At 42.7% G+C, this 25,815-nt stretch overlaps 2 protein-coding genes across 2 annotated transcripts; one reads left to right on the forward strand and one right to left on the reverse strand.

Moving 5' to 3' along the window:
• The first annotated feature begins 269 nt into the window (after window positions 1-269).
• Window positions 270-5,813, forward strand: TARDBP (TAR DNA binding protein). The gene is made up of 5 exons (XM_009325211.1): window positions 270-517; window positions 1,283-1,446; window positions 2,506-2,646; window positions 3,351-3,521; window positions 3,900-5,813. Exons 1-5 carry the CDS (start codon window positions 280-282, stop codon window positions 4,428-4,430), a joined length of 1,245 nt encoding a protein of 414 aa, XP_009323486.1. The 5' UTR covers window positions 270-279; the 3' UTR covers window positions 4,431-5,813.
• A 2,285-nt stretch (window positions 5,814-8,098) lies between these two features.
• MASP2 (mannan-binding lectin serine peptidase 2) lies at window positions 8,099-23,617 on the reverse strand. Its single transcript, XM_009325212.1, is given in 20 exon segments — window positions 8,099-8,321; window positions 8,323-8,422; window positions 8,425-8,532; window positions 8,535-8,577; window positions 8,579-8,826; window positions 10,161-10,183; window positions 10,185-10,233; window positions 10,695-10,806; window positions 10,809-10,834; window positions 11,540-11,618; window positions 12,684-12,718; window positions 12,721-12,795; window positions 13,355-13,493; window positions 14,074-14,193; window positions 14,195-14,257; window positions 17,547-17,560; window positions 21,068-21,199; window positions 21,450-21,627; window positions 23,026-23,245; window positions 23,541-23,617. Coding segments are annotated over 20 exon segments (2,064 nt in total).
• Between the last annotated feature and the right edge of the window lie 2,198 nt (window positions 23,618-25,815).

Genomic DNA, 25,815 nt, shown 5'->3' on the forward strand with positions numbered 1-25,815 from the left:
GCCCTGGGACGTTCCTCCGTGCTTCGGGGAGCCGTCGATGCTGGTCCCTCCGCAGCCTCCGGGACGGGCCGAGGTGTTGGTCCGTGTGTCTGTCGGTACGGCAGGGCCCGAGGCACTAACGTCAATGAATAACGCATTTCGGTGTACGCTGTTGTGTAACAAATACAGATGGGCTTATGCCTTAAGGCTAGAAAGATGAAAACCAAATCAAGGGAAACCAGGTGGTGGCTTACGCCCGCTTTCCTCCCCTCTCCTGTGCTTTAGTAACGTCCAGCAAAAATGTCGGAGTATATCCGGGTGACGGAGGACGAGAACGATGAGCCCATTGAGATCCCCTCGGAGGACGACGGCACCGTGCTGCTGTCCACCGTGACCGCCCAGTTCCCTGGGGCGTGCGGGCTGCGCTACAGGAACCCGGTGTCGCAGTGCATGAGGGGGGTCCGGCTGGTGGAAGGCATTCTGCACGCGCCGGAAGCCGGATGGGGAAACCTGGTCTATGTTGTTAATTATCCCAAAGGTTTGTCTTCGTTCCTTTGGCTTTTTTGTACAAGCTTGCTTTTTCAGTCAAGAGGTCCGTGTGAGTCACTGCTAATTTAACATGCCTACAATATTACTGTTGAACCCTCTCATTTGGAGAAGTTCAGCGATTTTATTCACGTATCTGTCCTGCAGAGCAGATCTGACCCCGCTGCGTTTTCAGATACGCAGTAAGATTTTTAACTCTCTACCCATACAAGCACTTTAATGACAGTCTTGCATTATCCTTGGAGGGTTTACAGCCTTATATAGACCTTCGAAGACTGTGGTGTAATGGGATCTCTGTGTACGCACAGATGCTGCTTCTCAAGCCGTGGTTTGGTCAGAGGTACCATTTAAAACATGCTCAGGAGCCTGACCACCCTGCCCCACCCCCCGGGGGGGAAAAAAAAGGAAGGAAGTAACTTGCTAACAAAATATTCTTGTTAAAAATTCCTGTCTTCTCCACATCCTTATAGGACTGTGAATGTTACTGGATAATACTTCAGTAAACTAATGCAAAACTAACTCAGTCAAATGGCATTTTGGAGGAGGACTTAATTGTAGGCTGTTCTTTCTTCTGTCCTTGTTCTTGTAAGCAGTTGGGTATGGATTGTAATACTGAGCTCCCAGCAGCTGGCATGTGTTCTTTTGTAGTCTGTACTCTTTCTCATCGTAGTCTATGATTGTACACCATGTGGTTCATAATCAGTGGAAGCAATTTCCAGAGTTGAGGATGATGTCTAATGTACTTCTTTATATTCAGATAATAAGAGAAAAATGGACGAAACAGATGCATCATCAGCCGTGAAAGTGAAACGAGCAGTACAGAAGACTTCAGATTTAATAGTCCTGGGTCTTCCCTGGAAAACCACCGAACAAGACTTAAAGGAATATTTCAGTACATTTGGAGAAGTTCTGATGGTGCAGGTAAAATCCTTTTGCAGCCCAAGTAAGGAGGGACATTAGGTAGAAATTGGTCTTCCGATGAAGCCAGTAGAAATAAACAGAGCCATATAAACTCGAAGATCTGAAGCTGTGTGTCTCTGTTCCTAGGTTGCATTTTGTTCCATGAGCTTTGTAGCTACAGGCTTGTGTAGGTACAGATGGTCAGGAATATTTGGGAGTGGTAATTCATGCAGATCAGCTTAATGGGTACAGTGTTCTTAAGAGCTTTGTAATTTATATTACTAATTGCAGCTGAATGTGTATTTATGTATATGTGTATGTGTTAAGGAATTGGAGATTGCTGTGATGAGAGTGTTTACAAGACTGATGAACTCTCAAACAGAACTTTACTAATTCGTTCCGTAACAGCACACTTCACGCTAACAGTTACTTCTGTGTTACCACTGCCTACACCAGGCTGTTCGTCTGTAACGCACGTCTCCTGATTCAGCCGAGTGCACGTGGTAGCGTGGACCTGGTGCTGCTTGGTTAGCATGGATGCCTGGGACCTCAGTGGCCTTAGCCGCCAAGGTGGCCTGGCCAGGCGTGAGGGCTCTTTGATGGCAGAAGTCGGAAGGCAAACCTGCTTTGGTTTTTTTCTGTCTTCATGTGTGATGTTTTTATCCTCCCAGAAGGGGGATCTCACCTTGGCTTGTTCTTTATCTTTTGTTACTTGCATGCCTCCTGTGCGCAGCTACACGGGTTTGCCCCTTTGGTGGTCAAGTTGCTTATACAGCTGGTCTGGCGATGCCATCACAATATTACAAAATATTTATATCCCATTTTTGGTTATGCTTGGGCTCAAGGCAAGCTAATAAGCGTCACAGGCCCCTGCTTTGACTATGTAATATTACGGTAATTTTCGTAACAAAAGGGAGGCATATACAGTGAGATAATCAAAACTTTTTGTATACTTTTTCTGGTGATCTTAATATCAAGGTTGATACAGGAGATAACTGGTAAATAGCACGTCATTAAGTCACACAGGCACATACTGTTTCTGTGATCTTTTTAAAAATCTGCGCTTTTTTTTTGTCTTAGGTTAAGAAGGATATTAAAACTGGCCACTCAAAAGGTTTTGGTTTTGTTCGGTTTACGGATTATGAAACCCAGGTGAAAGTAATGTCTCAGCGGCACATGATAGATGGAAGATGGTGTGACTGTAAACTTCCCAATTCTAAGGTACTTTCGCATTTATTGCTAGTTTTATTTTTACGAAACACTCAAAGTGCCCTTCTTCAGCAGCTGTCTTAGGTGAGCACATGAACAGATTAATAATCCACTCTTGGATGTGGCTTTTCAGTCTGTGAATGGACAGGACAAGTGAGAGAAAGGAAGGAAAATAGGGAGGAGGTGGGTGAGCAGGAAGTGAACAAGAAGTGTTGGGAGAATAGCTAGTTATGTGGGGGAATTAAGTACAGATGGAAATCTGAAAATAATGTGTTTTAATGTCCAGCAGTACCTGCTTAACTTGTCTGCTGCATGAATAAATGGAGAATAAAGGAAGCGGAATAACTAACCTAGGGAAGATCGGAATGAGTCTTTGTTTGAATTCAAAACTGAACCTGAAGCTTCTGTCTATTTCCTGCGTGTATATATGCAGTTATTACCAAAAAAACCCCGTCCTTCCACAGTGGCCTCTTCCCTGTTCTTGTGTATTGCTCCCGTCTTCATTTTCTTGTGGCTCTTCTCCACCTGTACCAAAGTGTAGGCATGTTCTCTGAACGGAACTTTTAAAGTCTTTAACTTGCAATCTCAAACTTTCTTGATCTTCAGTCCTCGGAATAGGCTAGATTAAAAGGGGCCTTTATCGTAATGTAGGTTCGTTCTCAAGGACAGTTGTGATTTATTTTTTTTTTTTTCCTTCTCTCTTCAATTCTCTCCAGCAAAGTCCTGACGAACCTCTGCGTAGCAGAAAAGTGTTTGTTGGGCGCTGCACTGAGGACATGACAGCAGATGAACTCCGACAGTTCTTTGCCCAGTACGGAGAAGTGGTAGATGTCTTCATTCCTAAACCCTTCCGAGCTTTTGCTTTTGTTACATTTGCAGATGATCAGGTATGTCTTAAAATATTTTGACTTCATATTTAGACAGCCTACATTTCAGTAGCTTGATAAAGCATTATTGCTGGAACTACACATGGAACACTGCCTTGTCCACTGTCTTGGGAATTCCAGTGGTATTCGCTTGATTTATTGAGTTGGTCTAAGGTTACACTTTTCAGATGCTGTTGTACAGACGGGTTTTTATACTGCAGTTAGTGTAGTAGCGAATGCGAAGATAAAACACTTCAAATTGGATTAAGTATATGCACATGCTTCCTTTGCAGGTTAAATATCTGCTCAGAATCATGTGGGATTTTTTTGTCTTGTACTACTAACATTTAAAAAAAAGAAGTCTTAACATGTATTTAATCGATCCCTTATTTCTTATAGGTTGCCCAATCTCTTTGTGGAGAGGACTTGATCATTAAAGGAATCAGCGTACATATATCCAATGCTGAACCTAAGCACAATAGCAATAGACAGTTAGAGAGAGGTGGAAGATTTGGTGGTAATCCGGGAGGCTTTGGGAATCAAGGGGGGTTTGGCAACAGCAGAGGAGGTGGGGGAGGACTGGGTAACAACCAGGGCAGTAACATGGGTGGAGGCATGAACTTCGGAGCCTTTAGCATCAACCCTGCCATGATGGCAGCAGCACAGGCAGCCCTGCAGAGCAGCTGGGGAATGATGGGCATGCTGGCTAGTCAGCAGAACCAGTCGGGGCCGTCGGGAAACAACCAGCCTCAAGGCAACATGCAGCGGGAGCAGAACCAGGGCTTTAGTTCAGGGAATAACTCCTACGGTGGTTCCAATTCGGGGGCAGCGATAGGCTGGGGTTCGGCCTCGAACGCGGGCTCCAGCAGTGGGTTTAACGGAGGCTTTGGTTCAAGCATGGATTCCAAATCGTCAGGCTGGGGAATGTAGACGCAGTGGGCTCTCATACTGACTCTATGGTGGGAAATCAAATTTTTCTAACTCGTGGTAAGTATACTGTAAATTACATATATACTAAAATTTTCCAAATCAGTTTGTTCAGTGTGCAGTATATTCAGCAGTATTTTTGACATTTTTCTTTTTCTAAAAAAAAAAAAAAAAAAAAAGAAAAAGAAAGGTAAAAGGAATTTTCTAAGTTTTGTTACATATCTTGTTGGAATACTGAATGTTTGGAAGCGGACTGCTGTTTGCCCGATAGGTAAACTAACACTACAATCGATAGGAAAGGTTTCTCCTGTAATACTTTATCCTTTGTTTCCTGGCTACCTGAATTCTTTGCATGTTCAAAATGGAAACCATTGGTCAGAAACAGCATTCTCTCCCTCTTGTTTTTAATTTGATCCCACCATAAGACTCTCCAAGTGCCCCAGTTGGAGAACACGGTGTCGTTTTTGTTTCGTTTGTGTTTTTTTTTTAACACTGTCTCCCCTCCATACTAAAGTACGATATGAAGGCTTCATTTAATCTCCGCAGTTCATCTCATTTCAAATGTGTATGGAAGAAGCACTTCATTGAAAGCAGTGCTGTAAATATTCTGCCTTAGGAATACTTCTGTCTACATGCTTTCTCATCCAAGAATACTTCATCACACCGCACATGCTGCGTCTTAGACGGTGGGTGTTCCATTTTTATCCGCTACTCTTTATTTCATGGAGTCGTATCAACGCTATGAACGCAAGGCTGTGAGATGGAACCAGAAGGCTGTTTGAACTTTTGAAACCTTGTGTGGGATTGATGGTGGTGCCGAGGCATGAGAGGGCTGGTATGTGCGAGATAAAGGAGAGAGCGCATGCAGAGACCTGGTGGTGCATTATGGGATTTTATTTTACTTGGCGAGATGTCTCTCAATCCTGTGGCTTTGGTGAGAGAGTGTGCGGAGAGCAATGATAGCAAATAAAGTACGAGTGTTTATTGCATTCAAAGGACATCCATATGTGGAAGACTTTAAGTGGGTTTTATACCTAGTTAATCAATTAGTTGAATGTGTTATGTGAAATGAATATTTGTATTTTTTTTCCCTTATGTCAACTGCTGTGAATGCTGTATGGTGTGCGTTTTTTTTTTTTTCTGTTAATGATCTGTAAGTGTGGTAATGTGAATTGAAGATGATGGGGTTTGTGATGAGAACATTGAGCTTGTGGTGTGCTTTGCAGTAGCAGAGATCACTAGCGAGCTCAGTGTGCCTCTCCAGGGTGGAAGTTCCACTGTCTGTAAGATATCCATAAGAATGCTGTTTGCTGCAGTTTCGTGTTTGGATGCTTTTTATAAGATTTGTCACTGTAGGAAATTCTTAAATAAAACTGATTTAAGTAATATGTGTCTTTGTTTTGCAGCCCTGAATGCAAAGAATTCATAGCAGTTAATTAATTTTACCCTTTTGAGATGAACTTCTGTAAAGCTTTTTTGCAGTAATTCGGTTTGTTTCAGATAAGCATGCTCTAAAAGTTGACAAGTCAAACGGAGCCACCGCTCATCATGTATCGATACCCGACACCCAACTTTAATCCACTGTATTTTTGCACTGTTCAGTGATACGTATATACCTAAAATCCAGTTCCCACACGTTTGGGTGTCCACACCTAGAATGGTAAGCAGTTCCCTCCAGATTGCATCTGTACCAAGGAACGTTACTTACTTCGTATTTTAGGAGTTCCTCATCAGAAGTGGGTTGGGGGAAACAAACACTGTCAAGATGTATTTCTGTCCACAGCATCTCCTTTGGGGATGGATGTTTTTAACTTGTTTTTAGACCAGTCCATTCATGGGAAGTAGGGTTCTGCAACACTTTCAGCCCAGAAGAAAGCTATAAACTCATGTTTAAAACTAGTCACAGGAAAGACTTTCCAACTGAATAAAGCATTAGTAAATGTACATGGACTTTGATGGAAGTCTTAATCTGAAAAACGAAGTTTATTACAGGTGCAGAAGCGTCAGTTAAGGGGCAGCTTCTTAACAAAGAGCAGGATGTTTCAGCAGAAACCGGTGGAAGATCATTTCCACTGCCAGTAGGAGTGGAGGAATTGTTTAATCTACTTGCGCTTGAAACCCACGGAAGGTTGATCCGTATTTTTTATACACCATACTACTATGCTGTAGCTATGAACGTTCTGAATATGGATATTTACACAGTTTTTAACCTATTTAACTTTTCAAGTTCTATCTTCATTACTGTGTATTATATTGAGGCTTGTGAATAGAAGACCGTCTAAATAGTGGACAAAACTGCACTACTGTTAGTTTTCCACTTGCAGTATTAAAAAAGCAGCTGGGTCTCAATGTACATCTTAAAGGGTTTGAATAGGGGTTCTAAACACTAACGCTGAAAAGTAATCCCACACTTTTGTTGTTCATATCCCACTGCAAAAAGTTGCTTGGATTTTTTTTTTTTTCTGCACCTAAGTCAGAATAATCTCCAAACTCTGTACCATCTGTGAATTTTGCATTTTAGCACTTGCACTATTACCAGCTACTTCTGCTGAGTAACACTTAAAAATGGTATTCTTGGACCTCCAAAGACTAACTGTGACCCCCCTGCAAGGAACTTCATGGTAAGTTTTTGTAATTAGCATGGCTTTAATTTTGTTTAAATTGTCCAGGTTTAGGTTTTAACAGGCTGGTTGGCAGCACTGAGTAGTCTTTTTGCTAATAATTTTAGCCTTCCTTCACCCTCAAGCAAAATCCCTGAAAATTTTAGAATAATTTTCAAGTTTTAGTAGTATTTTCTAACTGCTTTGCATACCCTAGTGTTTATAAGTGAGTAAATAAACTACTATTGAAAACATACTGAAGTGTCTGGAGTCTTGTTTTGTTTTTTTTTAAAGAGGTTTCATTTTCAGTTATTCTAGAAAGTGAAATACTAATGAAAGGATGTGAGATGCAAGGAGGAAGCTTATGTAATTGTAAGGGGGATATATACTGTAGTCAGAACAGTTTTTTCGTAACATTGCTTCTAATTAGTTCTGAGAATCTGTTGTCATCTGAACATGTACTGAACTTACAAATCTGAATGGGAAAGCTTATTCTTTATAAAAGTGTGTTCAGAAAAACAGTTTTTGCAGCTGACAGCGGGAACTTCTTTAAGGCAAGGGCTGTACAGCTGTGCCTATGCTGCGTACAGCAGGTACCTATAGAGGTACCTTGAAGTGTGCAGCACTGTAGGTAAATGCTGTCCCCAAATACAGTGTGCAGCTGGTTCTGCTGGGAGTCTTCAACTACCAGTACACATGAGGCAGCAGTGCAAGGTACCTGGATGCGCTGCACGCTTCCGCTGGACGTGTGTTCAGTCAAAAGCTGCAGTCTTGCAAGACTCCAGAGCACTATTTAAAATAAAACAAAATATAGTTTGTTAAGTACAGAGTAATACCTTCTTTAGGCAGATGGCAATTTTGTAAATCTAAAGGTCTTTTAACAGCTGCTGGGACAGAAAACAAAAATTAATACTGTATTTGGATACTTAAGGGTTTTTTTTCCTTTTTAACAGAACTGTTAAGCCTAATAAAGTTAAACATTAAGTATTTAGTGTTATTTTCTAAGTATTTAAATACTGTAGCTATTGGTGTAATCTAAGTAATAGGTGGTAGGAGTTACAAATAAGTCTTTTAAGAATTATTTACAATAGTGCTTTCAATCCAAGGGAAGTAACTGGTGACTCTTGCCTAGACCCCATTCTGCCCCGCAAGAGCACAGTGTAAACGCCAGGACACAATATCCATGATAAACCTTTTGCTGGCCTGAGCACCTAAGAGCGGTCCTCCGCTGTCCCCCTGACAGGCACCTCCGCCCCCTCCCTCAGCTCCAGCACACAGCAGGTTTTCTGGTAAATGGTTTATTTGCGTACACATCTGTATGTTCTTTCTGGCTGATGACTGCCAGCTCAGCGTGCAGCAGTACAACAGAAGAGCTCCTCGTCTCACTTCTACCCGACCATTTGCTCTCATTTGAAATCTGTCATCTTTTCCTGGTAAACAAATGGGTGTGATATTGGTACTAATTGAGACTTTATGCTCCAGTCTAACCAATGCCGTATCACTAAGTTGACAAGATCATTTTTATAACCTTCATTAATAAACTTTTTTTTCTGCCCAGGCGTCTTCATAGCAAAATGAGCGTTTGTTCAAAATCCCCAATTTAATCCTCAAAGCTGAGGGGTTTCTTTGATCAGCTACAACATCAGCAGCTGTTAGAACCCAGTTGTCACACAAAAGCGAACCACCTCCTAACGCTCCTTGCTCTGTAATTAACATCGCTTGCCAGGGAAACGCTCCAGGCTTGGCTCTCCCTCCTCCATAGATACGCTCCACAGTTCCACTTCTCTGCGTTCCACAAACTGCAAAACAATGCATGCAGCAATAAGTGCTGAACATTTTAAGGTTTGGATACTGAATTATTATGCTTGTGTGGATTAAATTCAGTTAATGATTCTAAATGTAATGCCTAGATTGTTTTGGAATGGTAAAATTGCTCGCCAATGAATATTTGATTTAGAGTACAATTTTCATTAGTCGGTATTTCATACATCCTTTGGAAAAGTTCTGTAATCAAAAGAGAGAGTTTTGCTTAGGAATTTGGGCATAGAGAAGTAAGTGTATTTGTTCTGAGTGTAAATTAAGGTAACTGGAATACATGGATATTCTAATCTAAAAGATAAGAGGAACAATTACGCTTTTACATTGTAAAATGTTTCTCCCAAAACTCAGTCTTGGAGCTCGAGTAATTTTACCAAGTAACTAATTTAGCAGTTCAAGCATTAAAAAAAAAAAAAAAAAAAAACCAAACCAAAAAAACGAACCAAAACAAACACCTCCAACCCCGTACTCTGCAGTAAGGGCATTCAGTGTCTTTTCCCCCTCACAAATACTTCTGGAGTGTGGTTCAATTTTCCTGTCAGAACCAATGCCAAGCAATTTAAAAGGAACAACAATTTAGTTAGTTATGAAACTGCATTCTCCAAAAGAGAGCTGGAATAAACTGAAGGTTCAGCTTTTTACTCTCTTCAAGGGGAACTGAACTGAGTTTCTGGCATTAATCTGCAATGCTAGCAGCAACAGGGAGCCTCAGGCAAGACCAAGGCATGTTAAAATAGTAAACAATTTAACAGGTAACTATAAGGTCAATATTAATAACTACAGGGAGCACCAGTCACACTGTGTAGTTATCGTAACATTTTGCGTTGTGTTAACGTTCCTCCCTGTTAGACAGCAATTGTAGCACTTGCCATTCTGAAAATCAGAGTAACGTAAAGGTGGTCACCTGATTTTTAAAATGAACGTTCTGCAATGAGGTGGTTCTGCCTCATCAACTTAAATGCAGTAAAAGAAAATCTAAGAAAGCCCTGCTGTTATACCCGCTACTTAACTCTTTACATAAACAATGGAATAGCTTAGTTGAGTAACTTGTTAACAGCCCAGCATCCGTTGTTCACTGCAGGCTGGCATTTAGGAACAAGCATCACAGAGGGAGCTGAGCCCCTTCGTTACAGGAAACGTTCTGAAGTTCCAACTCAGGTGCATGTAAGTGCATTATCGGCCTACGTACAATCTGCCTCGCCGGCTCCGTAACAAAGCGCAACCATGGACCAGCAACAGGCAGTACTAGGCGAGAGCTTGTTAATGATTTTGCAGTGGCTGCTAATTCCAACTACTTTGTACGTTCATGCGTTGCCTGGTTCACAGGCAGGAGGGGTTTTCTCCTTTGGAGTTTTTCCACTATCCATCATCGCAGCATGTATATTTACCTGCATCTCACAGAGACAACAAAAATAAGAACAAGTGCATACAACAGCTGGGCATCATTTTAGAGCAACACAGAAGTGACACTCTAGAGGCAGTGTTAGACATCGTATTTTAGGTCTCCTCTGAGTTTACTGCAGGCTCATAAGAAGGTGACTACGCATCACTACACACCTCTGGCTCTGTGCAGGATCTAATACTATTAAACACCACTAACTGGGGAACGATAAGAACATGTTAAGCTCCCAACTGTTACTGAATGAAGCCCACCTGGGGTACCTTTCAGAATGCTTAGGTACACATCCTTAAAAACGCAAACAACACTTCCCAAAGTTAACAGCCTTTGTATTGCGTTTCAGAAAGGTTCTGCTGACCTTTACAGGCATGTCTATGTCAGTCAGGGGTATTCACTCTGTGCACCATCAGAACCAAGAAACTCTCTCTTAAGCTGATGTTTAGGACCTACCGTTACTATTAGCCTTCACGGTGCAGAAGGGGGCTTCACACTGGTACTGCATTTCAGCACTGTAGGTGCTCTTCTCAGGCCCCGTAACGTAAGTAACGGCACCACTGCCTATATGTCCTCAGGTTGACCACAGTCAACAACTAAAGCAGTTCAAAAGTATATTAAGAAAAAGAAAAGCTAGTGCACTGAAAACGTCAACCTAATCAAGCAGGATTCAACTGTCATCTTCAGGGAATGGTACAAGGCCTCTTTACTCAAGATAACAGAAACAGAAATACCAGTGAAGGTTCTGTGCTCACAGTTGGGCAGGCAGACATCAGTAACCCCACAGCTGAGTACTGGGAACTGGGAAGGTTTTAGTAGACGCTGTGGTTTCCTCAGAGCATTTGCACTCCCATCCACTAGATTAAGCTGTGACTGTGCAAGACTCACGCTGCACACTGTGTACGCAGGAAACTGATACATATATTAATGAACGCAGACTAATTAAAGATAAATTGTACCAGTACTTTAAGAGTACAGGTACTGTATTTTTCTCCTATGATGACGATGCTTTTGCTAGTTACATAAAACTGTTGGGACATTCTACACTATTTCAAAGGACACTACCACACTTTTTTTTTTTTTTTAAATAACCATCAGTGCTTTTTAGAGATTTTAAAGAATGGCAGACATTGAAACATCTTCCAAGTACAAAATGCACTTTGACAGAAATGGAATAGTTACCAAGCAGAAGAAAATGTTCTCATACTGCAACTTCTATCATTGTCTTTAAAAACCCAATGTTTTAAATATAAATATTTACACAGACATTTTCAAATTCACAAATATTAGCACTGACTTACTGAGGCACTCTGCCATTGGTTTGTTCTAAGACGCATCTTTTCGACATTCCGCTACAAAAGACTTCACAACATTTTAATTCTCCAAGAAGCATGAATAAAAATAAAAGGTCAAATTAATTCCACATCAAACAGGGTTAATTACAGAAAAACAACATCAGTTACACATTTATTTGCTCATTCATAAGGGAAAAACTAACTAGGTTTTTATTTGCTTAAAATGTCTTTACTAAATGTACTGCTTCGCTGCACTACTTTCAGAGTGGGAAAAGGTAAATCATTCTTTATGCCATCATCACATATATCTAAATGTGGGTGCTACTAAAGGCCACAGTGGATTGCTGTGGATGTGAGGGAGGGTTACCCTTCCTGGAATCTGGAGGCTAACGTGCATTTGTTGTGTAGCAGCTCCACCACTTACACCTGCCTCGTCACCAGCAACGATGGCACACAGTGCTGGTCAGTGCATTTCAAGGACAACAAGGAATACAGCCTTCATTTACCTGTTTCCACACACACCCAGCTTTCCTACTCTTTGCGTTGAACACTAACCCTCACATCAGTTCGGTTTTTCTGGGTTTCTACATAAACAGTAAGCAGTAAATGTGTGCAACTATCAAATCACACAGACTATAAAATAACTGTTGAGGTAAGCCTGTGCCTTCCTAAAACACAATCACCTAACTGTGATTTTAAAATTTCACTGTAAGCATACACAGACTACAGTATCTTCCAAAACTGCCTGCTGGGAAGCAGGATGTTATGCAGAACTGAGTCTGAAATGTGGCATTAATTTTAACTTCCCTGGAGAGATGTAGTAACAAATGAAGGAACATTAAAAATTCTCGCTACATTGATCTTGTGAAATCTTTCGTAAAATCATTCTTTTCTTCCAACATAATTACAAGCAAATCTCTAAGCAGCAGTGTTCAGAGAGCATCATCATGGGCATACATACACACAGGCATACACAGAAACTTAACTCTTTGGGGAGGATATCAAAGAAAGGACAATTGCTAACAAATTCAGTGTACTGAATACACCTCATAATGTGAACAGCAGAAATTGTTAATGAGAAAAGGCACCTATATGTTTAATCCCTGAGAAATTAAGTCCACTAGGGCTGACGGTGCCATGGTTCACCTACTTCAAGTAGCACATACCCGATGTCACAAGAGAGAGGTCATCCAGAATGTACTGCGCTTGCACTGGTGCAATGTGTCCATCGGGTGGTGCTTCAGGACTGGGACATGGCAAACCTGCAGAGGATCAGAAAACAGAATATTCCCCGTAAGAGTGAATTCATTACTTACTGCTAAGGACTCGTAGGGGAAAAACCCCACCCTTTCTCTGCCCTTTCTCCACACTGTTTCACTTGCATGGACACAAATCTACAATTACTGAGAATAAAAGGAAAAACTGTGACTGACTTACCGTGATGCTCTCACATCAAAGGTGTGCAGTGACCTGCACGGAGCCAGGCTACCCTGACAGGACTAGCCCAGTACGTCTGCTGCCTGAACATGTACCTCGTAACTCTTGACAAGTTGGGAAAATTGTTCCCTAAAATAAAATCATATGCCTGAACCCCAGTTGAACTGTAAGATCAGCTGGATTTCTGGAGTTCTCTTAAAACCTTACTTCAGAAGTAAACTACTGAGTAGCTACATTGTTTAACAGGTACGCTACTGAAAGCTAAGCATGAAACCACCGTTTCAAAGCACCACTATTTGGTCGCTATTCAGGCCTTTCCAGAATGAAGTTCTGGGAATAGCTTGGACTCGAGGACTAAACAGAGGTCTCCTACCCACCTGTTGCTGTGTAATTTCATCTTCCACCCAGTGTGTGCTCCTGAGATATCAGTTATGGAAGTAGTATTCACACTTGCCTGTGTCTCAATTTTTGCAAGCAAAGTCTTTCCACAGAATGGGCCAAATTGCTTTTTGGGTGGTTTAACCTGAAAAGAATGAGAAAAGGCAAAACAAACTGTCTTTACTCCTTCCCCCATGAGGCTTATGGAAGAACAAACAAAGATTTTAATGCAATTACTCCCTGAACTTGAACGGTCCTTTCTTGCAAAGTTTAAAAAAACAAGCAGGTGGTTAGAGTGATGGCTCGTCACTCTGGTAACTCAAGAGTGCCTTTTCTCCAAGCACCCTAAGTGCTGCGGAATTCCTGGGAAGTGATCGCTGGGTCCATTTTATAGATAAGCAAACTGAATGCAAAAGATTTAACTGATTCCCCCGGCATCGCTGATCTGTGATAAGGGCAGAGGTTGCGATGAAATCTTTCAGTCATCACACATATGTGTGCTTGGTTTTGTTTTTGGTGAATTTCCCAGAAGAGGAAGGTTTGAAACAAAAAAAAACAACGAACTAACTAAAACTGAAGGGATGAGAAGAAGAAATGAATGAGGAGAGATACAGGGAGATGAAACTGTAAATTAACATGGCGAGACACAGGTTGAAGAAGATGCAGTAAAAGAACTGGGCCTGTTTCACAAAAGCTGTGACGAGATGCAATAAAACTCAACTTACCTTAAGGACATCATAGCAGCACAACACTTCTGGGTGTGTCTCCACGTTAAAAGTCTCCATGAAATCCAGCGTGATCAGGAAGCCATCTTCTACCTGGATACTGTAGCTGCAGGAGCTGAGCCGGGGGATAAGGTGTTGGATAGTCAGGGCTGGTGATTTCTCCAGTTCTTTTGGTAAAAACTGACTCTGACAGTGGGAAAAAAACAAAACCAAACAACCGGAAATGATTATCGTAGTTGTATTAACTCAGTTCAGCCGTGCTGGGTAAAGGTAGTGGATCTTTTTCTACACTAGTCTATCCCTTTGAGAAAGTTTCAGAGCCACATATCTAACTACCTATGAAATGAAGCTAGTCTCACATATTTCACCAGCGGGCATCTGTCACTGTTGAGAAAATTGCCCTCTCTCTCTGTTGTGGTAGGACCAGGGCCCGAGCATTATCCAGCACTCCTACCTCAGAAGCGGTGCAGGGAAGGACACCAGGAAAGCACCACTTAGACAGTCACAGGACTGGAGGTCAGAAATAAGTGTGATAGCTGGAAGCTCGTCAGAAACATTCCAAGGTGTTAAATTTGCAGCTTGTCTGCTGCATGGGAGTGTGTTGAGTGGTAGGATAGCTATCAGCTCCTCAATTCCAGAAGCCTCTGAATGCAGTTCTTTCTTTTTAATGCCTTTGTTGCCAGACATTTAGAATGTAATTGTATTCTCTGAGCAAAACCAGCTGTGCCTCTTGCCGACACAATTGGAGCCACAAATGCTCCCTGCTGAAGAGAAGCAAGAAGGAACAGCCACAAGTGCCCCGAGGATCTCTGCTTGTTGACAGCATCTGATCACTGTGAAGTGGTGCTTTGATCAGCTGGGAACAAAGGCTTTATGATGTGCTGCAAAAGCTGTATGAGCAATCCTTTAATTGATGAGGAATGCTGGACTGGCTGATAACACCGGTGTATTTTTGCACCACTGTGACACTGAATTAATTGTAAGAGGGAAATTGTTTGACTTTGAATTGTATCCTCAAACACACCATGCTAACCTCCACCAACAAAAATGCCATTATCCAGTCACTGATTAGTGATTATAAAATAGACCATACAGTTTAAGGTTGTCATTTTAACGGAAGGGGACCAAGTTGTGAATGAGAAAATTAACATTATTGTCCCTTAACTAACTATGGATTTCATTAGTCAAGACTCTAAGCTCCTTTTACTTCAGAGAATGAAACCTGAAGTTCCATGGGAACATGGAACATTCCCTATACCAGCTATGGAACAACATGTCCACCCTGTACCTATGCAACAGCCCTACTTGCTGCTACAGGACATATTTGGATGCAAGCGTTTACTTGGAAAGGAAAGCAGGAACAGGTAAAAGGATGCTGCTTTTATGTTTGTGTGGCTCTTAGCACAACTACAATACCACAACACAAGTAATGATGCACTTGGGCACCAAGTGTTTCTTTTAGCACAAGCTGTAAATTCAGAACAATCTTTCTCAGTCCATCTTCCCAGAAAGTTATGAGCAGCTGCTTTTATTTGACATAAACCTATCCACCACCACAGTGACTTAGCATCTGTGTGTGCTCTACTCTGAATTCATTGTCCTAGATTTCCAAACACAGCTGACAAATACACAGAGTAAAACAGTTAATAAATACCTAGAAATGCCTGTTAAAACTGAGCACTCTCCTAATTTTAAAATCCTGTTTGAAATGCCTCTCTTGGCCTAAAGAAGCAGAGAAATCTTGACTAATTCACCTGGAGGTTCTGGCTGCCTCTGAATCTAGCCTAACAGCACACTGCTTTGCACCAGCAGAAATCGTTGAGCTACAATGGGAATTAAATCTTTTCCTTTCATGCTATACTTGTAGAGGATTATCAGCAAGTGGGTTTTTTCCTTAATTGTTATTACCTCATTCTTCCCAGCTAAATGCACATTTCTGTAATTCCACCGATTGTGCCTCAAACTACAGAAGCATTTGGTTTTCCAGCACACCCTCCTGAGCTGCTGCAGGTGCTGCTTACAATACTGCCAGTGACACAGAGTTCACTGCCTCTCCTCAGTTTTTAAGGCCCCACTATAATGCCTCCTTCCACCTGCTGCAAGCCCAGGTTAAGAAACACCGCAAAACCCAAAACCTACTTGATATGCAGCGTTAGCAGTATACTGCTCACTGCCACGTCAGTGCAAAAAAATCTGCTTCTCTTAAAAACTGAAATTTCTTCATGCTGCTAATATCTGTCCCAGCTCTACAGCCCCTACAGGAGTAGTCTGGAGGCAATTATAGCAAGAGATAGGAATGAAAATATGAAATCCTTGGGTGTGAAAAAAGTCTCAGTGTGAAGTCTTACCCTAAGCATACAAGCCACAATATAATGAGTACTATCTTTACACCCCTAACTCCCTACTGAAATCATTAGGAAGTTAGAATCTCAAATCTTCTGCTAGTTCTGCATCAGAATCCTTTCCTATTACCTACAAAACCATTTTTCCCCAGGCATGGGATCTACTGTGTAAAGAAGGGATACTCAGGTTGGTAAGATTAAATTCTGTCTTACGAGAACCTCAGAGCTAGAAGGCAGCAACACCTTGGCTTCTATTTACCATAATGAACATGTCATCTTCATTCCTTAAAGGATGTTTAAAGGAATGTTATTAGACTAGAGCTCAGCATGAAAACATCTAAGGGAGAAATAGTGGAGAAAAGACCACTGTGTGGTAACATGCACACACATGCATGTAGAGACAGAAAAACACTGCATATAACCAAACATTATAGTTTCTGAAGGCTGTTTACTTTCTCTAGTAATAAAGAGGGTAAAGGGACACATGATGAAATTAAAGGCCAAAAACACAAATCTGATACAAAAACAGTATTAAGAAATAGCATATAATTAATCTGTGTAATGTGCTGTCATATGAAATTTAAGGCAAACTTTTGCATGCTAGTGCCGTATATTCAGCTTACGCTAAGTAGCATACAGACAATGCAGGATCTATTGCACAGGATTACGCTTCTGTATGGGAGTATACTTTAAAAATCACTTACTGAACTGTATCTTCCACTGAAGTGTAAGATGCTGGCCAGTATCAAAGGCAGGAGATTGGACTCAAGGGATCCTTAGCCCGGATCCATTCTAGCCATGCATATTCCAGAATTACTCTGAGCTGCCCAGGTGCTAGTTGAGAGGGTCTTCAGGGCAGTGATTGCTCTGTGTTCACGTAGCAAAAAATAGCACCATGCCTCTGCACAGAGCTGGGATCCCCACAGGCTGTTATAGTACAAGTAAGAACAGTGCCCCGCTAATACCCTAGTAATTCAGAAAACTGGCCTTCACCACGTTTTGAAGGAGAAAGTTAGAGACTAATAGTTCTTCATGCTTCATTACATCTATCTCCTTTAAACTCATTCTCCTAATTTTGATGCAAGATTTTCATAATACAGTTTGGAAAAATGTGAGTCATCATCAATAAACTCTCTTGACTTGTGCTCACATGAGTAGCCAAAACTAGCTGACCCAACAGAAGATACTCTGCTAGTCCATGGGAATTTGCAGCTTGAAGATGAAAAGGCTTAGACTGGACCTTACTTTTCTCCCAGTATCTCCTGGATGTGGCCGCTGGGAGTTTCCTTTGTCAGGGCAGTATTTTTTCCATAAGTCTGCAGGCAAGAAAGTCATAAACCAGCCAGCACAAAAAGGATCAAATGATTTTTTAACATCTGCCAGTAGAAATGATGTCCCTTGACTTCTCAGTCCAAGCTTTAGAGCTGTCCAGAGAGTGCTCAATTATGCTTAGGCCATATTTTTATTAGAATCACAGTGAGCTGTTTGCCAGAGGCTTGAACTCTGAAAAATGATCCCCTCAAAACTTGCAAGTCCATTGTCATTGGCTCATTAGGTCTCCAATGAAAAGGTGGGTCATAAATTGTATCACCGAGCCATGACAAAATTTCAAGCTGCTTTGATCACAATTCACTGTGACCATGAAACAGCTTCTGAACAAGATTAAATACAGCAGAAGTAAGCCTTAGGTCTGCTTTCCCAGCCACTGTACCCCCAAATCAGTTCTCTGCAGCATCTACCTTCTACAGCACTTAACTAAGCATCTTCCCAGTAAGTCAAGGCAGTGATGTTACCTCTCATTTTGCAGATGGATGTTCAAAGGTGGTATCAAGTGACTTGCCCAAGATAACACAGAAGTCTGCAAATGCAGTGACCTGAAATGAATCAAGTGTCTCATCTAAAAGACTCTCTGCGCCTCCCATGCTCACTTGGAAAAGGTGAGCCCCGTTTACTCCAGGCACTAAAGAGCAGAGACAGGGTTGGAGAAACTGAGCCTCATAAATTACAGTTAAAAGCAACTCCTGCTAAATTGCAGAAATAAGGAAATGCTGGTCAACTAATGCTCCTTAATCCCTCGAGCTTTTTAAACAAAGCATTGTTTTATCTTCAGCAGTTCACCTACAGCTGCTCAGCTCTGACTTGTCAACCTCCTGTAATAATCATCATGTTTCCTCCACAGCTGGGGAGCTCTAGTCACTGACTAGTACAGAGCACGGCATTTCTCCAACATGTTTCAAGAAGATGGTCCCTGCCCAAAGAGGGTACAGTCTAACATAGCGACATATCTAAAATGTGGATATTAATGTGGAGCAGTGAGAGGCACTGTAAGGGACTGAGACAGTATCAATCAATGCCACAAGCAACTGCGCTGAAGAACAGCATTCCTTGTGTTGCATCTATTGTGGGGAGGGCACTGTTGCCTTCCCTTGTATGAAGGCAACACACCTGAGCTGCCCTGGTGACATTCATATTACTTTACCAAACGCCTGGAACTCTGAGGCTTTGCTCACCAGAACACATTTCAGCCATAAGGCTAGGTTCCCACTGGGAGATATGGCCAGAGTCATAAAATTTGGATCAAAAAAAAATTTCAAACCTTTCCAAAGAGCGAATGGGCTCTGAATATAAATAGTTTCAACCTACAAGTCTGGGTGCAGACAAGAGCATATCTAAAAGGAACATTAGGGAACAAATGTGTGTTTCTGGCCTTGTTGCAGTTTAAGAACTATGGAAGGTCAAGCAACAAGAGCTGGACAACAAATTCAAGAGTCTTCAGGTAGCTGTGATGCTCAGAGGCCTTTCACAATGGCTTCTCCTGCCTTATCTTTCTTTCCATAGTGACACATGGGAAATACAAGAAATGTCCCAGAGGCTGCCATCAGCTTTCAACAAGGAACAGCCTCTTTATTGTCTGCAGGAGGCAGGTCTGAAAGGCAAGGAACCAAGACGTGCAAGTCACCGAGTAAGAGAAGCCTGCAGCCCTTGGGCAGACTGCAACAGGCAGGTCAGGAGGGAGGGCAAACCAGCTCTTCCCAGCACATCTGTCTCCATCTCTGCCTAAGCGAGGAGAAGCATAATTATCTCACGCTGGAAAATAAAGGAGAAAAAAAGAGCCTGTCAATATCAGCCTGCTCAGACAGGAGCCCAAAAATCAAATAGGGCAGCTTTTGCCCTCATCTCATGAAGGTGATCTGCAGAGACCTTTGCTTTGCAGCCCAGCCCAGGGGCTGGAGTGGCTTCAGCACTTGCATCTAAAGGCCTCTGAAATGTGAACAGGTTCCAGCACACCAGCTGCACCACAGTAATTCCCAATGCACACATTTCCACCCATCAGGGTAGCCCAGCCCTTCAATATTGCTGATAAGCTCCCTCTACTAGTGTTATGTTCAAGGAGGGGACATAAGTATGCACACATGAATGGTCAATGCAAAGCTGCCAGTCTGCTAGTTCACAGCTGTTCATTCTGCACCTTCATATTAACATCAGGCACATGCTTTATAGCATAAGTAAATCCATATACTTGGGCTAAAAGCCATCACTTTAGGAAGGGGAGGTTGAATGAATAGGTCTGTTCCAATACACTGGAGATATGAGGAGTTTGAATCTTGAATCAGACCCAGGCAGCCAGGGCTGGAGAGGGTTTGTAATAGGCTGGAGTTGGGAAGCTATATGCCAAGATGGCATTAAGCACTGGAAGTTAGATCCAATTCTGCATTTCAGCACTGGGGAGGTCTAAGAAACTATCTTCCCATCTATGACAATATTTACTGAGCAGTATGTGTGCTGGTTCTTTCCAGACAGGATTCAGCTCTAGGTGGGCAAAGCTGCACCCACAAAGGATGGATCTGACATGTGTAGGCACACGTTCCACTGCAAAGTGAATCCTGAGGTGCCGATCACTGCGCTGATTCAGACAGACACTTCGCTGCCTGACAACACATAAGCTTTCCCTAGTTCTGAACTGAGAAGCAGAGCCAGGCAGAAGTCAGCTAGCTAAACCTCATGCTGTATGCCCTTCTGAACAAGAGATCTGTGCCTGGCCCTGTCTCCCATTTAACGAGCAGATCACTGTATCTGGTGTCAGTGATATGTGGACTCTGCTGCTTCTTGGCCTGTGTCCTTTCCAGGGAGAGTAAGCAAACTATTTCTCCATTAGACTTCGCAACTCGATTGTTAGTTTTTCCAACACATCTACTAACTCAGGTCCAGAATACTCAGTATCTCAGTACCCAGGGACCAAGATACACTCATTTTCGCAAGGCTGGCTGCACTGGCAGCCATGAAGACTGAAAGTGTCTGCAGTGGGCAGTGTAAGACAAGTTTCTTGCTTCTCCATTCAATCCGTCTAAAGCTGAACACAGGTAGATGCTGCCTAAGGAGTAACCAAAACCAACTGCCAGTGCACCATTTTACTGCAACACAATATTGCTGTCCCTAACGGCAGCAATTAGCCCACAGCCACTCTGCAAACCAGCGCCTCTGCTCACAGTCCTGACTAACCCCCTGTACCTTCTTCCAGCTGCACCAGGCGCATAGGGAATACTGAAAACAGCACAAAAAACCCACAGCTTTCATCTCAATGCTAGTTTTGGGACTGGATTTAAGTGAAGGTTGTTGGTAGGGAAGTATCTCCTGATCTAGCAAGAGCTCACCTGTGCATGTCCTCTTGTTTTCATGCAGTGTGTAGCCAATCCGACAGCTGCAATAGTAGCCCCCCACATAGTTGTGACAGTGATGATTGCAGAGGGGTTCACCACCAAACAGCTGTTTGCACTCATCGATATCTAATGGGTGAAGCACAGAATTAGGCAAACAACACTCTTCAACAACACTTTGTCTTGGTCTGAGCCACTCTGTGTTTTGTGAGGTTGGCTTGTTTGCCTTTGGTTGCTGTGCCCTTTTGCATCTGCCTCCATACAGTAAGACCAGCTTCTCCCACCTCACACCAGCAGAGACAGCCTATGAGAGCACAGGGAAGCACCAACCCCACCATAGCTGTGTTTCTTTCATCTACAAGAGGGGCTGGTCTCTTACCTTCAGCAGCATAAAAGGCCTCAAAGCCTGTGAATGGTTTCTCATTGGAGTAGTCAGACCGAAACACTACCATGAGGTTGTTGTCAACGGAGACGTATGTCTTGTTGCCCGGAGCCTCCTCAGTGTCTGTACTATCCTTTCCACACAGCGTAGCCAAGGTCCTCCCACCAGAGCTCAGCTGCAAAATGGGCAGACAAATCTACCAGATGAGCACAGAGCTTTGCTCTTCCCAACCTGCTGCCATGGCTTGGAAAGCATGTATTTAATGGTGTGAGAAAGGAGGCTTGGATGCTCTCAAAAGGTGCTTCTAGAGGCCAGTCTAGATCCAGGGACAGGTAAGAGAAGATTTCCCCTATTCTCTGTGACTTAAGCCCATAACTTTGTCTCTCTTTTTCCTTTCAGAGGCCCACATAAAGCTGTGATGCCAGCCTGGGCTACCAGCACCATGCTTTGTTTATAATGCTCTTGTTAACTTGGCACTCTCAGTGACAATCAGATCTCGGTAAAGCCAGAGACAACTGGGGCAAAAAGGTTTCATACACTGACAAATTCAAATGTATAGTAAAAGGTCTCTCTAAACTAGTGACTCACTTGCTCTATGATTCACTTATTACAGTTCCAGCTCTTCATTTATCTTGTGTTTTTAATACAAGAGAAATGTTCTGATACATGGGGTTCATGTTGTACATGGTAGTGATAGAACCGTGTACTACAGACCTACCAGAAATGAGTACTCTGTCCTGCCCAAAGGAAATTACATGAAGAACAACACGGATTTGGGGAATGGGAGCAACCTGCCACATAAAACCACGGAAGTGAGATCTTCCTAAATGGGAACAAGGCTCCCTGATTCAGTTCCATCAGATTCAAAAGTACTGCTGATGCATTGGTTTTGCATACTCCCTGTGTATACAGCTCCCTCTTTAATGTGTATCAGGCCCATGCAAACAACAAAATGAGTGCAGAGAGAGCATGGCCTCAAATCAGCGATGGGGCCGCCTAGACTAGAACACATGCTAGCACATGGAGTACAAACCTTTCAGGGCCATCGCTGATCATCCAAACACTTCCCCAAGACAGTATCTTTGTTTCTCTTCCTGAGGTTGTTTCTCAAATTAGCTAGCAAACACACGATAGCAAGTGCTGCAAGTGCACGTTTAGACAAGCTGACAGTATCTTGTTTAGACTATCGCTTACACTTTTACGGTCTCCCATTATACTCTGTGTAAAGCACTACTTGTTAATTTAAAACACACACTGTAACTTCAGCAAAATGAAGCTCAAATGTTGTTTTGGGCAAAATTTCAAACCTTTTGCTTCACGAGAGGGGAACATCAGAATTTTCTGAGCACAAACAACTGAAGTTTCAGATGTTCCAACATGACAACCAGTTCTACTTCCTGGTCCCGTGGGCCTCAATAAACACATCATTTAGAAATCAGCTGAGCCTGAACTTTACTAGCAGACTAGAAGCAAGTGCTTACAACAGTTATGTTGGTCCTGCATGCGTCCAGGATCACATATACACAGTTTTTAACAGCTTCACCTGCTACACGTCACCCTGCCCTACACATACCTTCACATAATCGTATTCACACAGGTAGGACAGCTCCAGGTTGAAATGCGTGAAGTAGATGCAGACAGAATATCCCTTGGGGACAGTAATATTCCAGATTCTCTCCTTGTGATTTGGGTAGACATTTGGGAAGTTGGGGGACGTGATCCTCCCATACATTTTCTGCAGCACAATGCTGCTGCTTACTCCACTGTAAAGCATAGCTAGCAAGACAAACAGCCTGTGTCAAAGGAACAGAGATTAATGGAGAAAGAGTGAGCATCAACTCAGATCATACCCCAAAAGCCACACATCCAAGCTGCCAGTCTCGGTACCAAATCACAGATATCTCAGCACTAGCTGAAATCTTCATGCCCAACACGCTTCTCACTTGACAATGGAAGAAATCAGGAGGTATCAGTGGAGTCATACTGTAGTAACAGCTAAATAAGATGAGAACCGCAGTCATGCCTTCTAAGGCCTGCACAAAGCCAAGTGGCCAGAGGAGCTGCGGAGGTCCCTGCGACTGCACTTACCTCATCGTGTTGCTCTCCTGTCTGAGCCTGCTCTGCTCTAAGCCCTGGGGAAGGAACCTCTTCTGACGTATTTGCATTTGGGGGCAGATGTATTTATTGTGTGTGCTCTGCTGTGTTTGTCTGGATGTTGAACTCTGATGTTTATCTCCCTTCCACCCCCTTCAGCCTGCTGAGTTCTGGGAACAGCAATTACTAAAAACCAGGCTTGTGTTCAGCACATGAGGCCTCAGTCAATGACAGGGAGAGGCAGACAGAGATGGAGCGGATGGATTAGGAATGCTGCAGGCTCTTGGAGGGAGCCGCAGTATTGCAGCTCTGCGGGAAGGCAGGCAGTGGGAAGAGGTACAGAGTGGCTCCAGACAGTGTGTGCATGGGGGAGCGAGGGGAGCTGCGCAATGCTCCTTCCCTCTAACCAACTGATCTACAATTACTATTAATGCAAACAGCATGTTACTGGAAGTACAGTTTCTTCCGTTGTCAGAGCAGGAAGGTGTTGAAAACAAAATAATGGGGGACATTACAGGATTTCAGAATAGTGAGTGAGTCTGGTTAGATGGTTCTGTGTAATGGGACAGGAATACTCAGGCGTCACAACACTACAACACACACAGGCACAAGTTTAAGAGAGGCCAAAGTCTTCCAGTTCTCAGCTGCACATTTTAATCCAGTGCAAGCTTGTGTTGACTGAAACCTGCTCCATGCCTTGTTTATACCCATGGATTACTTTTTATCCCATCCACCCTGGAACACCAATAAGGTAGAAAACCATACTTAATAAATTATGTCTTTTGAACCTGGTTTGCTACAGAAACAAGACAAAATTCCTCTGTGCTCACATCTGCCTGTGTAACCTAGCTTACTAACTTTAAAAGCCCAATGGTCAATTTCTACCAAATCTGACAGAAGAGGAGCAGTTCCAAGGATATCAGTGCAATGGAAATAGGCAGATTGATAAAAAAAATGAATTCCTATTACTGGGATTCCCTGAGGAAAAAACTGAGAAATGAACTCACATTTCTTTTAAACATTTATGAATCCACACAGGGATTTCATACCACTGTAACACCCCAGGGAATTCAACTGGGAGAGCCAACGCTATAGGACATAAAACTTTATTAATTCCACTGCTTGCAGACTGCTTCTTTCCAAGTCTGCATTTAGGTTTCCCACAAAACTCCGATTCCAGCACATACGGAGATAGGCCTAAATTTATAGAGGGTGAAAAGCCAGATATGTTAATGCAGAACCTAGGTCTCACCTCCTCCCTGACAAAAACGGACAGAGAAGAGGAAAACTGATTTGCAGCAGGGAACAGACTACTGCACTGCACATGCAAGGAAATTTATACTGAGATATCCTGTAATTAAATGGACACCTTTTCATACTCATTTTTGAACAGCCAAAAAATCATTACCCCAGGCAGTGAAGTTGGTGCTGGCAGGAAAGCAGGAGTTATTGCATGAACAGAACTAAAGCCAACAAACCATTTAGCAGACTGCAAACAGAAAAAAACATTTAATAAAGTGAAGGAGAAACCAGTAGCAGTAATAATTAATTGCGTAGCAGCAGTACCTACAAGCATGGTTAATGGACAAGAACCCAGAGGGGACTAGCTTTTCCCAAGGCCCACTAGCTGCTAAAATGATCCTATCAACACATGCAAGACGTAGACTTTATACTGGCTGGAAATGAGGGAAGATAAAGAAATTTTTGCAAAAAATCAGTCCGTGCCTAACTGAGCTGGTGCTTGATTCCCAAAGACATAAATACTTCCAGAGACGTCCCACATTAGGCTTCCTGCTCAGTTCAGTAGCAGAGGCACAGAGTCAATTCTGATCTTAGGTCTGAAAAGTTTCTCACAGTCCCAGAATTCGATGAGGCCCCTGAAGCTGATGGTTGCTGCCTAGCCTGAAATAAGAAAGTTGACCTAATAAACTGTAATCCTGGAGACTAAGAAACTGAATGCTTGGTGCACATATTAGCTTTCCTCTGGCATGGTCTGTGGAGAGGCAAGACTGCTGTGATTTTAGTCCTTAGCACCTGACACGAACAACGGCCAAAAACATTGTCCCTGTTTCTTTGCCCAGAAACCTTCTACCTCCAAAAGGCCACTGGGCATCAGCTAGCCAGGTGCAGCAGTATCTTGAGAGCACGGTGACAGCTAACCTCAGGCCCCACAGATGCTCCTTTTGCCCACAATTTCCCTTTTGTCTGCGCAGGAATAAGCCAGCCTGTAGGCTGAGTGGACTTCATCCATGTCACTGCAGTTTCCAGC

This window comes from Pygoscelis adeliae, unplaced genomic scaffold (assembly GCF_000699105.1).
Source record: "Pygoscelis adeliae isolate BGI_AS28 unplaced genomic scaffold, ASM69910v1 Scaffold36, whole genome shotgun sequence".
NCBI lineage: Eukaryota > Metazoa > Chordata > Aves > Sphenisciformes > Spheniscidae > Pygoscelis > Pygoscelis adeliae.

What these genes read in the sequence shown, in the direction of transcription:
- TARDBP (XM_009325211.1), top strand. Translation starts at nt 280, where the DNA reads ATGTCGGAGTATATCCGGGTGACGGAGGACGAGAACGATGAGCCCATT. An exon ending in TGTTGTTAATTATCCCAAAG is followed by an intron (nt 518 to 1,282) that starts GTTTGTCTTCGT and finishes CTTTATATTCAG; the next exon opens with ATAATAAGAGAAAAATGGAC. An exon ending in GTAAACTTCCCAATTCTAAG is followed by an intron (nt 2,647 to 3,350) that starts GTACTTTCGCAT and finishes AATTCTCTCCAG; the next exon opens with CAAAGTCCTGACGAACCTCT.